This window comes from Mesoplodon densirostris, chromosome 2, assembly GCF_025265405.1.
Source record: "Mesoplodon densirostris isolate mMesDen1 chromosome 2, mMesDen1 primary haplotype, whole genome shotgun sequence".
NCBI lineage: Eukaryota > Metazoa > Chordata > Mammalia > Artiodactyla > Ziphiidae > Mesoplodon > Mesoplodon densirostris.
In genome coordinates this window covers 147,846,267-147,861,041 of record NC_082662.1, presented here as the reverse complement: position 1 = coordinate 147,861,041, position 14,775 = coordinate 147,846,267, and the positions used below count along the sequence as shown (strand labels likewise).

General features: G+C 38.7%; 1 protein-coding gene across 3 annotated transcripts in view; it reads right to left on the bottom strand.

Moving 5' to 3' along the window:
• Window positions 1-14,775, bottom strand: part of CENPF (centromere protein F) — a 62,896-nt gene that overhangs the window by 37,236 nt on the left and 10,885 nt on the right. For 2 of the 3 annotated variants that reach the window (XM_060091124.1, XM_060091125.1), the window contains exons 6-9: window positions 12,705-12,996; window positions 11,380-11,582; window positions 2,953-3,078; window positions 1,876-2,004 (exon numbers count right to left, since the gene is read on the bottom strand). In XM_060091124.1, coding sequence (XP_059947107.1) covers window positions 1,876-2,004; window positions 2,953-3,078; window positions 11,380-11,582; window positions 12,705-12,996 — 750 coding nt within the window. The remainder of the gene's footprint in view (window positions 1-1,875; window positions 2,005-2,952; window positions 3,079-11,379; window positions 11,583-12,704; window positions 12,997-14,775) is intronic. The other variant, XM_060091126.1, reaches the window with a different exon arrangement.

Below are 14,775 nucleotides of genomic sequence, written 5' to 3'. Positions count from 1 at the left end.
GTGTCCCCTGTATTAGCAGGCGGATTCTTAACCACTGCACCACCAGGGAAGCCCCAGAAGATAATATTTAAATAAACAAATAACTCTATTATATGTCAGGTGATAGACCTTATGGAGAAAAGTAAAGCAAGGTAAAGAAACAGAAAGTATTTGAGGGCAAGGGTCTATGTAGTGACCACGGGAAGATGTCATTCATAAGGTGACACTGGAGCAGCAAGGCTTCACAAAGTGAAGGCTCACACCCTACAGATCTGTCTGGGGACAGAGCACCCCCAAGAGCAAACCCCAAAGCTGCCACTTGCTGGGTGTGTCCCCCCATGGCAAGGAGGCCACGTGGACAGGTAAGCAAGGGGAGAGTGGGAGATGGGGTGAGCGGGTAAGGTGGTAGGAAGGCCACCTAGGCTCCTGCACACATTTGGAAGGACCTGACTCTTACTCTGAGAAATGGGGAGTAACTGCAGACTTCTGAGCAGAGGAGTGACATGATCTGACCTACACTTGAAAAGACTCACTCTGGCTGCTGATTGAAAACACACTGTGAGGAGGAAGGGTGGAAGCAGGGAGACCAGTTAGGATGCTGGTACAGAAACCCAGGTGAGAGATGATGTGTCTTAGACCACATATAGAGCTGGAGATGGTGAACACAGTCAGATCCAGTATAAAACATAAAGACAGACAGAGAAGTCAGGTTTATTCTTAGCATGGGGGTATGTGGCACATGAAAGGTTTCTGGGGTAGCCAACAAGACTCTATCCTCTGACATATATAATGGTCACAAGAGAGGCATGCCTTATAGTAATTTATTGTTGTACATTTGTTCTATATAGATTTTGTGTTCTAACACACAAGTTTATACTATTCATATAATATACACATGCATGCAAATATACATATGCATAGATATACACAAATACACATGCACACACGTGTGTGTGTGGGTGTGTGGGTGTGTGTGTGTGAATAAATAAAGGTAGAGCCAGCAGAATTTTAATGGATTACTTTGAGGTGTTGAGAGGAAAAGAGGAGTTGAAGATGACATTGAGGTTTTAACCTGAGCGATGTGAAGAATGGAATTGCTATTCACTGGGACAAGGAAGACTCAGCAAAGAACAAGTCTGAAAAAAGTTGGAGTTCCATTAATAACATGCTTCAAGTGTGAGATGCCTATTACATGTGTGACTGGAAATATCAGATGCACACCCTCAAGTCTGAAATTCAGACCAGACGTCTAGGCTGGAGATATAAACATGGGTGTCATCATCACATGGATGACACAGAAAGCCATAAAAGCAGATGAGATCATTTGTGCAGGGAGTGTTAAGTAATTATAATTTTCAGTGCTTTGACTATTTGGAAGCATAAATACTTGGGATAGCTCCCAGCTGGTGGCATGACCAAGAACCACTGGAATATCAGAGACGCCCGCAGACCTTCAGATCTGAGATCTTCACTCACTGCCCTCCTTCTCTAAACAAGAAAACCCAGACCCAGAAAGGTTCAGTTTGCTCTCCACTTTGATAAGTAAGGAAAGTGAGGATAGAGCGCTTTTTTTTCTTTCTTTAAAGGTATCATATGTCTGCTGTGGTATAGAAATGACATGTATTAAAAAGGGGGTGGGGGGCCTCCCTGGTGGCGCAGTGGTTGAGAGTCCGCCTGCCGATGCAGGGGATACGGGTTCGTGCCCCGGTCTGGGAGGATCCCATATGCCGCGGAGCGGCTGGGCCCGTGAGCCATGGCCGCTGAGCCTGCGCGTCCGGAGCCTGTGCTCCGCAACGGGAGAGGCCACAACAGTGAGAGGCCCGCGTACAGCAAAAAAAAAAAAAAAAAAGGGGGTGGGGAGGTTAAGGATGGGGGAGAAATCAGTTAGCACCCTACTTTATCCAGTTCAGCCTGGAGGATGTTGTGCATGTTCTTGGCTTGCTGTAGCTCCTGGGTGAGCTTGGCTTTCATCTGAGTGAACTCTTGATCCAGGGCTTGGAAGGAACGCTGTTGACGGGAGAGCTCCTAAAAAGCAAAAGACAAATGCATCAGACTGATGTTGGTTAACAAGGGAGATCCTAGGGCGAGACCCAGTCTTCCTCCAGGCAATGCTCTTCTGTAAGAGCAGAAGATTATGGGAGCCTGTCTGCGACTACCTGATGATTGATACAGGTAGCCTTAGCACGGGTCCCAGGCATCAGATCCGGGTCTCTGAGCGGAAGAGGAAGGAGTCTGCCAGGAGAACACATGGAAACTGGCCTGTTCCCGCCTCATCCCTGACTTAAATGAATCACCTCTGTTCTGAAGTATCCAGGGGCAAAAGAGTAGAGCCGAGCTGTAGCCAGTCACAACTCGGCTGAGAAATCAACACACTCAACAATGGAGTTTAAAATGTCAAATAGCTTATGCCACTGACCATTGAGAATGACAGGAAGGAAATACCACCAATTAACTTGGATAATCACACAGGGACACCAGGTTAACATTTCCAGTCACTCTCATTGAAAGACTATAGACCCATTTCAAGGCTAACTCACCTGAAACTGATACCAAGCCTTATGCAAGGGCATCTTCAGCCCTAATTTGTCTGCCAACTTCTTTCCCCTCCCCATCAATTACCTTTCTAATGTATTTGCCAACTCACAGCCTTTAAAAACACCTGGTGAGTGTAATACAATTTCCTTTACAACACAGAGTGTTTGAAATAAGAAATACAATCCTTTCCTACTTGGTGTCAAATTTCAAACAAATCAGAAAATGTGGATAAAAAAGAACATTCTAAGTCCCTTCTCCAGTCAAAAACTAAAAGATGGAAAAGTGTGAAGGAAAATATAGTGCCTTTTCCACACAAAGCATTTCCCCTCTAGTGGAACATCCCAAATAACGACAGACACTCCTCTTTTCAAATGATCAAACTAGGAAATGCCAACAAGAGCCTTCTGGACAAACTCCTCATGAATCCATTTACCTTACCTCTTGGAACTCTTTTTCTTTTTCCTTGATTTTCTGTTCCAGAGAACATCTGGCACTTTCTGCATTTTGACGCTGACAACTCAAATCGTCAGTCAATTTTTTCAGTTTTTGTTCCAAAGCAATACACTAACAACAAATTAAGACACTCAGTACAAAACAAAATTATTCTTGGAAAGAAGCAAACATTTTGAATTTTAGAAAAATTAGTCCCATGATCTGGTTCAAGTTTAACATAGTGTTTTGACATTTTTTATTTCATAAAAAGTTGGGTTTAAAACAATTAGTCAAGTACCAAAACCACTACAATTATTTTAGCACACATAAAATTTATATTTGGGAAATATTAGCAAGGATGTAAAGCATTAGACCATTTAAATAAATACTTCATAACTTGCGCCATGAAAAAAGAAATCAGCATGTCTGAATAATGATTCACCTAATTTTTGGGGTGGTTTTTTTGTTTTTTTTTTTAGAAGATGTTGGGGGTAGGAGTTTATTAATTAATTTATTTATTTTTGCTATGTTGGGTCTTCGTTTCTCTGCGAGGGCTTTCTCTAGTTGTGGCAAGTGGGGGCCACTCTTCATCGCAGTGCGCGGGCCTCTCACTATCGCGGCCTCTCTTGTTGCGGAGCACAGGCTCCAGACGCGCAGGCTCAGTAGTTGTGGCTCACGGGCCTAGTTGCTCCGTGGCATGTGGGATCCTCCCAGACCAGGGCTCGAACCCGTGTCCCCTGAATTAGCAGGCAGATTCTCAACCACTGCGCCACCAGGGAAGCCCTCACCTAATGTTTTGTTGCACGGGAATGAGAGGTTAAAATGCAGTGATGTTGACATGCATAATTTAGAGGCTATAAAATAACCAGAGGGTACCCATTATCCTCATATGATAAGTGTTTTTCAAGCACAACAGATTTTGTGGGAAACTTAAATATTAATATGCATCTTTCCACAATGCTCCCAATATGCCATTTTAAATGTCTGGAGGTTCACAGCACTCCAAAGAATATCACAATGGGTTTTAACCAAGCTGCCAAAGGCAACACGAAGAACATGCATTTGCCTTTTTACATAGCCAGTTATCTTTTTTTTAATTGAAGTATAGTTGATTTACAATGTTGTGTTAGTTTCAGGTGTACAGCAAAGTGATTCGGTTACACACACATACATATATGTTCTTTTTCAGATTCTTTTCCATTATAGGTTATTACAAGATATTGAATATAGTTCCCTGTGCCTTACAGTAGATCCTTACTGTTTACCTATTTTATATATAGTAGTGTATATCTGTTAATCCCAAATTCCCAATTTATCCCTCCTCCCACTCTCCCCTTTAGTAACCATAAATTTGTTTTCTATGTCTGTGAGTCTGTTTCTGTTTTGTAAGCAGGTTCATTTGTATCATTTTTTAGATTCCACATATAAGTGATATCAGGTGATATTTGTCTTTCACTGTCTGACTTACTTCACTTAGTATGATAAGCTCTAGGTCCATCTATGTGGCTGCAAATGGCATTATTTCATTCTTTTTTATGCATAGCCAGTTATCTCTAAAATAATTTTTAAAACATGAACTACATCAAAATTTAGGATGCTCTTCTAAAATTAAATCTTCAAGTGTTAAAACCCATTCCTCTGATGCTTCTCTGTGGTGTTCAAATCCTTGATCTGCCCTACAAAGCAACTCTAACTTCCCAGGAAAGAATAAGAACAACTCACATTAGTGGGGGAGAATTCCTGTTCCAAAAGAAATGTGCCCCAATTTGGCAAATCTCTCCACTAATGTATTTCTCTGAGACTCATTATAGTTCCATTTAGAACTATTAGAACTATTAGAAATTTAACAGAGAATTCAGAGGAAAAGAAAACATTATGTAAGACTTTCCTGGAAGACCAGACACAAACTATTAACTAACCAAAAATGAAAAAATAAAGCTGGTCTGATTTTGCAAATATCATAACTTTAAAATACCGGATTCAAAAATTAAAATATTGAGCAGTAGTTCAAATTAATCCACTGCTTTGAACATTAAGACACCTTTGTCATTAACCTTATTGTTCTTGAATTTTTAAATCCCTAAGGAAAAGTATGAAAGAAATTATTTCTAATAATAATAAATATGAACTCAACAAATATGTCTAGCACCATGCTAGGCACTGGGGATATAGCAGTAAACAACTCAGACAAAAATCATTGCCTAAATGATGGTCTAAAATTTTGACAGGGACTTCCCCACTGGCACAGTGGTTAAGACTCTGTGCTCCCAATGCAGGGCGCCCAGGTTCAATCCCTGGTCAGGGAACTAAATCCCACATTCATGCCGCAACTAAGAGTTCACATGCCACAACTAAGGAGCCTGGGTGCCACAACTAAGGAGCTGGTGAGCCACAACTAAGGAGCCCCTGAGCCGCAACTAAGGAGCCCGCCTGCCACAACTAAGACCCATCACAACCAAATAAATAAATAAATGTAAAAAATAAAATAAAATTCTGCCAATTTTCAGGGGGGAAAAACATGCATGGCAGAGTAGATGAATGAACCCTTGGCACCCTCTGCTGGCACTCCCTCAAACTGCAACATATTCCACTATAGGATCTCAGAATCAATCAATTCTTTCTTATTAGAAACAGTAGCTTAAAAAAGAGCCTTTAGGAGTAATTTATATTTTATTTAGATTATTTTTTATGCTGATATTTATGATGCACAATCCATGTGCAAGTACCTGGCCACTAGGTGTCATGAATGCTCCATAATACTCTAAAAAAGGGTCCAGAGTTCAAGTCCTTTAAAAATATACAGCATATGACCCTGGAGACTCAGTGCTCTGGGCCAATGAGTTTTTAGCTGTAAAATATGGGTGCTGAAGTCTAGCTTTGCTGCCAGCCCCAGCACTCTGTTTCTATATGAGTTCAAACCTTGCATCCCACACGGTTTGTAAATACTTGGAAAAGAAGCATACGAGAAACAGCGTATGTTCACTAAAGCACGTGGTACTGATTTTGGCCAAATTAGCTCCATTTTATTTAATAGGTAGTTCTAATGGTACATCAGGGAATAGCATAAACAAAGCATAACCTGATTTCAGCAACATATTGGACAAGGTCGTATTATCTTTATAGACAAGATGGAGAAAGGTGGACTGAATTTTCAGTTAGGTGGGTTTGTAGTTTACAGGAAAAAAATGGAATACAAAAAGCATTGAACGAATGAGTCTTAAGAACCTGGAGGGAAGTCTCCAATAGAAAGAAAGCCAGAACTATATTCTCAGCACTGTCCTAGTCAAAAATTCTAATTCATGATCTGGTAAGAAGAGACTTCATCAAATATGCTAGTCAGTGCAAAGATTTGGTGACCTTGTCACACCAAAACCAACAAGACAAAATGTAAAAGGATAAGTATAATTCTCCTATATAAGAAGGCGTGACTTGGCAGAAATGCAACTGAAAATGAGCTAAACTGACAAGGAACTTTATTGATATAATAATAACAACTATTATTATAAGTTCACCATGTGCCAGGCACTATATGCTAAAACCTTTATAAAAATTATCACAGGGACTTCCCTGGTGGTCCAGTGGTAAAGAATCTGCCTTCCAACGCAGGGGATGCAGGTTCAATCCCTGGTCGGGGAACTAAGATCCCACATGCCGTGGGGCAACTAAGCCCACGTGCCACAACTATTGAGCTTGAGTACCTCAAAGAGAAGCCCACATGCCGCAAACTAAAGAGCCCACACGCCCTGGAGCCCACACGCCACAACTAGAGAGAGAAAACCCGCACACCACAACTAGAGAGAAGCCTGTGCACCACAACGAGAGAGAAACCCAAGCAGACCACACGCCATAACGAAAAGAACCCACATGCCTCAACAAAGATCCCATGTGCTGCAACTAACATGCGATGCAGCCAGAAAAAACAAGGAAAATAAATAAATAAATAAATAAAATATTTTTAAAAAATTATCACAAACTTTACAGCAATCCTATGACAAAGGCATTACTATTAACACCATTTTATTGATTAGGACACTGAAGTTCAGAAGTTAATTAAATAGCTCCGTAGCAACACAGTTGGGATGTAGTAGAGGCAGGGTTTGAATCCAAGTCTTTCTAACTTAGAAAACCAAATTACAAACCCAGATTGCACAAAGAGAATAAATATATGGATCGAGGGAGGTCATGTTCCTTCATACATCTAAGCCATAGTTATCAAGAATTTCTCTGTGCAAAGCACTGCACTAGAAGAATTCTAAAAATGAACCTGGCCTACCACTTCCAGGTAGATGGAAGAGATGAACATTTCCCTATACCTCCCACCAAGGATAATCCAAAACCTTGCACATTACATTAAAACAAACATAAAAAAGCTCTGAAAAAAGAGAAGAAAGAAGATTAACAAGAGACTTTGGGGCCCAAGGAAAAACAAGACAGTGCTGAAAGAAAAAAACCGTTAACCTTTAGAATCCTATACCCTGCAGAAATATCTTCCAAGAATGAAGAGGAAATCAAAACATTCCCAGACTAAAGAAAATTTGGAGGATTTGTAACTACACTAAAAGAATGGTTAAAGGATGTTCTCTAAACAGAAAGGAAATAATGAAAGAAGGAAATATGGAAGGAATCATGAAGGAAGGAACAGTAAGTTAATGAACAATAAACATATATACAATAGGCTTTCCATCTCTTCTTCAGTTTTCTAAATTATGTTTGACAAGTAAAGCAAAAATTATAACACTGTCTGATGTGGTTCTAAATGTATGTAGAGAAAACACTGAAGAAAATTATACTATAAATGTGGGAGGGTATAAGGACAAAAAGAGAAGTAAATTTTCAATACTTTATTAGTGTTGATAGAATGACAACACCAATAAACTGTGATAAATTGTATGTATATATACATTATCTAGAACAATCATTATAAAAGCTCTACCAAGAAATACACTCAGAAACACTATCGATAATTCAAAAGGGAATTCTAAAAAATGTTCAAGTAACCTACAGGAAGGCAGGAAAAATGAAACAGAGGAATGAAAAATGAAAGAAATAAAAAACAAAAAATAAGATGGAAGACTTAAGCCATGACATATCAATAATTACATTGAATATCAGTGATCTAAATATAGTAATTAAAAGACAGATAGTGTTTCTAAAAGGGAATAGTGTTTTAAAAGAGTGAATTAAAAATTATGACCCAACTATACGCTGTCCACACAAAACTCACATTAGGCCTATTTTTTAATTTATAGTTAGCCCATACTTTTTAATTTAATAGCACAGATAGGCTGAAAGTAAAAAGACAGAAAGAAATACATCATGAAACATAAACCAAAGGAAAGCTAGAGTGGCTATATTACTACCAGATAAAGTAGACTTCAGAATAAAAAAAATTAACAGAGACACTGAGGGTTATTGCATAATGATAAGGGTCAATCCACCAAGAAGACATAGCAATCCTAAATGTGTATGGACCAAACTACAGAACTGCAAAATAAGTGAAGCAAAAACTGATAGAACAGAAAGGAGAAATAGACAAATCAACAATTATGGGAGACTTCAATATCCCTCTCTCAACAATTGCTAGAGCAACTAGACAAGAAATCAGCAAAGATACAGAGGAATTTAACAAAGAACATTAACCAACAGACGCTAGTGACACTTTTAGAACATTCCATCCAACAACATAATATACATTTTTTTCCAAGTGCCTATGAAACATATACCAAGATAGACCATATACTAGGCCATAAAACAAACCCCCACAAATTTAAAAGACCTGAAATCATAAAGTATATTCTCTGAACACAGTGGAATCAAACTAGAAATCAATAACAAAAAGAGAAAAAGCTCCAAACACTTGGAAACTAAACAAGGTATTTCTGAATAATCAATGAGCCAAAGAGGAAGTTTCAAGAAAAAAAAATTTTTTTAGTACATTAAAGAATAAAAATTAAAATACAATATATCAGGGACTTCCCTGGTGGTGCAGTGGTTAAGAATCCACCTGCCAATGCAGGAGACACGGGTTCAAGCCCTGGTCTGGGAAGATCCCACATGCCGCGGAGCAACTAAGCCCACACACCGCAACTACTAAGCTTGTGCTCTAGAACCCACGAGCCACAACTACTGAGCCCATGTGCCACAACTACTGAATCCCATGCGCCTAGAGCCTGTGCTCTGCAACAAGAGAAGCCACCACAATGAGAAGCCCAGGCACTACAATGAAGAGTAGCCCCTGCTCCCTGCAACTAGAGAAAGCCTGTGCACAGCAACGAAGACCCAACGCAGCCAAAAATAAATAATTTTTTTTTTAATTATTTTAAAAAATACAATATATCAAAATTTTCAGAGCACAGTTACAGCAGTACTGAGAGGGAAATTTATAGCATTAAATGTCTGCATTAGAAAAGAAGAAGTCTCAAGTCAGTAACCTAAGCTCCCCACCTCAACAACCTAGAAAAAGAAGAGCAAAATAAACCTAAAGCAAGCAGAAGGAAATAACAGAGAGGAAAAAAAAAAAATCAGTGAAATTGAAAACAGGAAATAGAGAATAATCAATTAATTAAAGAGCTGACTTTTTGGTAAGATCAATAAAACAGCAACAAAACTGTCAAATTCCTAGCAATACTGACAAAGAGAAAAATAGAGAAGACACAAATATCAGAAATGAACAGGGAATAAACCTGACCTACAGACATCAAAAGAATAAGGAAATACTCTGAACTCCACATGCACAAATTTGACAATTTAGATGAAATTTCCTCTAAAATCACAAACTAATCCAACTCATCCAATGAGAAATAAATAATTTTAATAGCTGTGTAAGTATTTTTAAAATTGAATTTATAATTTTAAATCTCCCAAAAAAGAAATCTCCAGGCCCAGATAGTTTCATGGAGAATTCTACCAAATGTATAAAGATGAAATAACACCAATTCTGCACAATCTCTTCCGAGAAGAGAAGGGAATGCTTCCCAATGCATTTTATGAAGCTAGTATTACCTCTGACACAAATACCAGACAAAGACAATACAAAAAGAGAAAACAGCTGAACAACATCCCTCACAAATATAGACACGAGAATCCTTAACAAATTATTAGCAAATAAAATTCAGAAATATATAAAATGAATTATACACCATGACCAAGTATGGTCTATTCCAAGGATGAAAGACATTCAAATATCTGAAAAGCAATCATTGTAACCCATCATATTAACAAGCTATTATTTTATACAACTACATGAATCTATAATTATCTTAAAATAAAAAGGATTAATTTGAAAAAAAAGACAGAAAGAGCCTGTTCCCAGGAAGCAAATAGAAGATACAGGTCTACCTACTACAGTGGTTTTTAACTAGAGATTTTATTAAAGGTAAATTCCATAGGCCCACTTCAGACGTGAGTCTAAGAAGATTAATTCTGCAGAGTTCTCAGTGATTCTGACAATTAGCCAAGTGTGGGAACTACAAGAGCTAGAACATAAATAACGACAATAAAAGGGTCATAATGGGGATGGAAGCCAGGAGAAAAGACCTCACCACACTAAGAAATGAGAGAAGGAGCTCACGGGATGAGGAGCACGTCAAAAGTATTCCAAGAGGCGGGTATGCCAAGCAGAAAGGCAAACGTGGGCAGAACACTGACCCAGACAAAGATTAGGTTCAAGAAACACCAAATAACTGCAGTTGGTCCTAGAAGATAATTCGTCTTGCTCTACACTTTTCTCCTTATAGCACACTATCTACGTGACTGGTACATCTACGTTACGTCCCCCATTATGATGAAGCTCCACAAGGGCCATTCTTTTTGTCTATTTACTCACTGCTGCATCCCTAGGTCTAGAACAGTGGCTGACATACAGTAGATGGTCAATAAATATTTGTCAAATGAGTCAGTGAATGAATGAATAATAGAAAAAAGAGAAGAAAAGACTAGAGAGGTAGGTTGGGGGCAAAGCAACAACAACAACAAAGACAACCCCCAAATAACAGGCTGCGAAGCTTGGCCTTAATTAGAGCCTTAGAGTAAATGGTAGGCGTGTATACACTGGATCCCAGGAGTAGGTCTATTCAGTTCTATCATATGTCCTAAACCTCTTTTAAAGCTCCATGACTTTAAGTGCCTCTTTTATATATTAGGCACCTGCCAGGAGCTGTACATACATAATCTTTATTCTTCACCACCCTCTGAGATATAAAAGAGATCAGTGACTTGCCCAGGTCCCTTGGCTGGGAAAATATACAGTCCGGATTTGACCCCAGATCTACCCAACTCTAAAAGAACTTACTGTTCAACTGCATCAATACTGCCTAGTATATAATAAGGTTCATTACTAATATTTATTTCACAAGTCTAAGTGCAGAGTACTCTTTCCAAAGAATTATATGAAAAAAATGGAGATTTATCAATAACTCATGAAAAGTCGAGTACCTTGGTTGATGCCTGGTCATACTGTGCAGTTGTTCTCACCAGTTCATCCCTGCTTTTGTTCAAAACTTTCTCTTTTTCGTTTAATTCCGCTTTTGCTTTATCCACTTGGAGTTGGAGTTCTTGAAGCTTATTCACTTGGCCTTTCATTTCTCTTTCTTGTCCTTGCAGATGTAGTTCCAACTCACTAATCTTGCTCCTTAGCTCTTAAATCACAAACAAAACCCACACTTCAATTAACATATTTTTCACAAAGACATTTACAACTAAACTCAGAATGTATCAATGTTACTCTGTTCTGAAATCTTTGGTGAGTCAAACATAAGTCAATTCACACTAAACAAAGAAGCTACTTTATTTGGATTTAATTTCAATGTTTAGTCTTTATTGTTATTTGTATTCAAAAACCCTACAGAAAGCAGGAGAAACAAATTTTCATAAGTTTTCAGAGAAACTTGGGGGGGCGGAAATGTTTTTCTAAAATTGTGAATAGTATCTTATCGAGACTGCAAAAAGTGTACCACATATAACACCCTGCACTAAAATTACCACTTGGTTTTATACACCCACGAACTAATTTTTTTTTGTGCCCATATCAATGCAAATGAGTGCTAAGCAGTGAAAAATTCACCCTCCCATATTCTCTAGTAGCTTGTCCTCCAGTAAAGAGCAACAGTGTGAACCTCCTCTATTGCCAAAATTCACAACAATGTTTTTTTTCATTTTTTTCCCCACATATACACAATATTGGTTCCAATGGCACTGGCCATGTGACAGGTCTCACCAGAGCACACAGATGGTGATTTTCAATCTATCATAGCACTGGAAATTATCATAGTCTGCAGACTAGATTCCAAAACACCACCTGGCACCCTTGGCTGTCAGCAGCAGCGTGGTGCAGCAGCCAAGGTTACAGGTTTCTCCCATACACACAACCTGGCAGCACACAGCAAAGCTGTCCTACAGACACATGCCACACCTCTGGCCAAAACTGGCTTGTTTCATGGGCCACAAAAGGAGCCAGGGGAGAGCCGTGGGGAGTGTCAACTGTAACCCTCCTACTTGCCCCGCTCTGGAAAGTCAAAGCCACTCACCCTACTTTTCAAGCCTTCATGGCATCAGCTTTATAGTACAAATAAAGGTGCCTTACCAAATGGTGATATCTTTTCTCATTATCCCAGAGACAGTATTTCAAATCACCAGGCTGGGATGTTAATCACTGATGGGTCTAGCAAAACACATCAGCACTTTCTAGGGCTAAAAATGTCTAGAAATTTCTAGACTTCTGAAATTATCTCAGGAAAATTTAATTTAGCTCAAGAAGTTACCTTGATTCTGGGCTTTTAATTGATCCAAAAGATGAGAATTGCTAGAATTATCACAGAAACTACTATTAGCATCTCTATTCCCTGTTTGCAAAGTTGATCTACTCAGAGTCACTTCTTGTTCCCCAGAAAAATTAGATGCAGAGAAATCTCTCCTAATCGGAGTTTTTAGAGCATTAGATGAAAGACGACTTGGGGTCTTTTCTTGTTGCCATGAGAACACAGATGATGAAGCCTGATGTCGGGCAATGTCCCGGTGATTCATGGTGCTTTGGGGAGTAGCCTGGCTCGCTTTCTGTAAAAACAGAAACTCTTTAGAGCCCTTTAGAAGTCAAAATATTTAAGACTATGTACTAGACTCACAGACATAAAAAAGCAAACTTATGGTTACCAAAGGGGAAAGTAGTGGGGGTGGGAGGGTGGGTAAATGAGGAGTTTGGGATTAGCAGATACAAACTACTACATATAATATAGATAAACAACAAGGTCTTACACACAGGGGACTATATTCAATCTCTTGTAATAACTTATAATGGAAAAGAATATGAAAAAATATATATGTATATATAATACGTATATAACTGAATCACCTTGCTATATACACCTGAAACTAGTACAACATTGGAAATCAGCGATACTGCAATAAAAAAAAAAGACTACATACTTATTTTCAAATAGAACATAAAGCCATGCCAAGAAGGTAACACTTCCACTGTGTACCAGGAAAGAACATTCATCAAGTCAAGGGAACCACTGAGTCCCAATAACCAGTGAGGAAATGTTCTAATGGTCAGACTTAGCACTGAAGGGTGAAACCAGTACCATCTGAGGCCCAATCTATTTTAAATGGGCTCAGTTTTTGTATTTATTCTGCATCCCTCATATACTTCATAAAAACACATGTGAGTTTGCCCGTCCTTGGTCACCTTTGCCTTCCTTTGCCCGTCCTTGGTCACCCCCCCTCTGTAGCTTTGCACACAGGGACTCAAAGTTCAATACTAACCTAAAGAACTCTTTCAAGAATCTCACGTTCCACCATAACACTCTCCCCCCAAAAATGTCGTATGAGGTATTTTGTATTATATAATACACATTTGTGGATTTTCTGCTGTTTTGAATTCTTCTTTTTGTTCTTCTCTCTGCCTGCATTCTGACAACTATCAAGGTGTGGCTACAGAAGCTGAGTTAAATTTTTGATAGCAAGGGCTTTTCTTGCCACAGGGAAAGGTTTAATGCTTCTGGAGACTCACAGTCCTCCACAAAATAACTCTGGGAACAGATGTCAGAATTGATACCAATGACTGAACTGGATAACAAAGCACATATTTCCAAGTCAGACCAGAGAATTATTGTTTAATTTTATTCATCTTGTAAGCAATGCCTTTGCTACATATCAAAACCCTGGTGATATCAAAACAAGGGTTAAAGACGTAAAAAGAATTAAAACTGTTAAAGCTCTAACAGGTATTTTTTTGATCCTCAGTATTTAAGGCATCTACGTATAAATTCAGCCTTAAACTGTTTGCTAAGTTGTGCCATCTCACCAAGTTCATATGTTTAGTGGAATTGTGCCATTAAGTGCCAAACTGGAATTTTTAAAAAAATAAATAACATCATGTGCACAGAAATGGGAAAGGTATATTCTATAGACACCAGGTATTTTCAGGGTCAGTCCTGAAACTAAAAGCTGGGGTTTCCAAAATACGCATTTTGTTTATTTTATTGATGTTAAACAAATCTTTTCACCCACCTCTCTCTGCCTTTTTTACCCCTATCAAAATGTAATTTAAAACACTTGTCAGCAACTTATTTAAAAGAACTGGGGAGATTATGTTGATAACATTCTCACCTGAAATAAACAGTTCATTAATAATGACCTCCAAACCTCATGTCCCTGGTAGCAATCACCACATTCCATCAGAAGGCCTGAACAGGAAGCAATCGCCTCCAGGTTCCAAAGCTAGTGAGTGTCAGTTATGACTCTGGTCCCACCCTCTTCAAACTTGTTCTTTATCATTAGATCTTAACAGAGAAATAATTACATTACCACAGTTTCCATGGAATTCGGTGAACA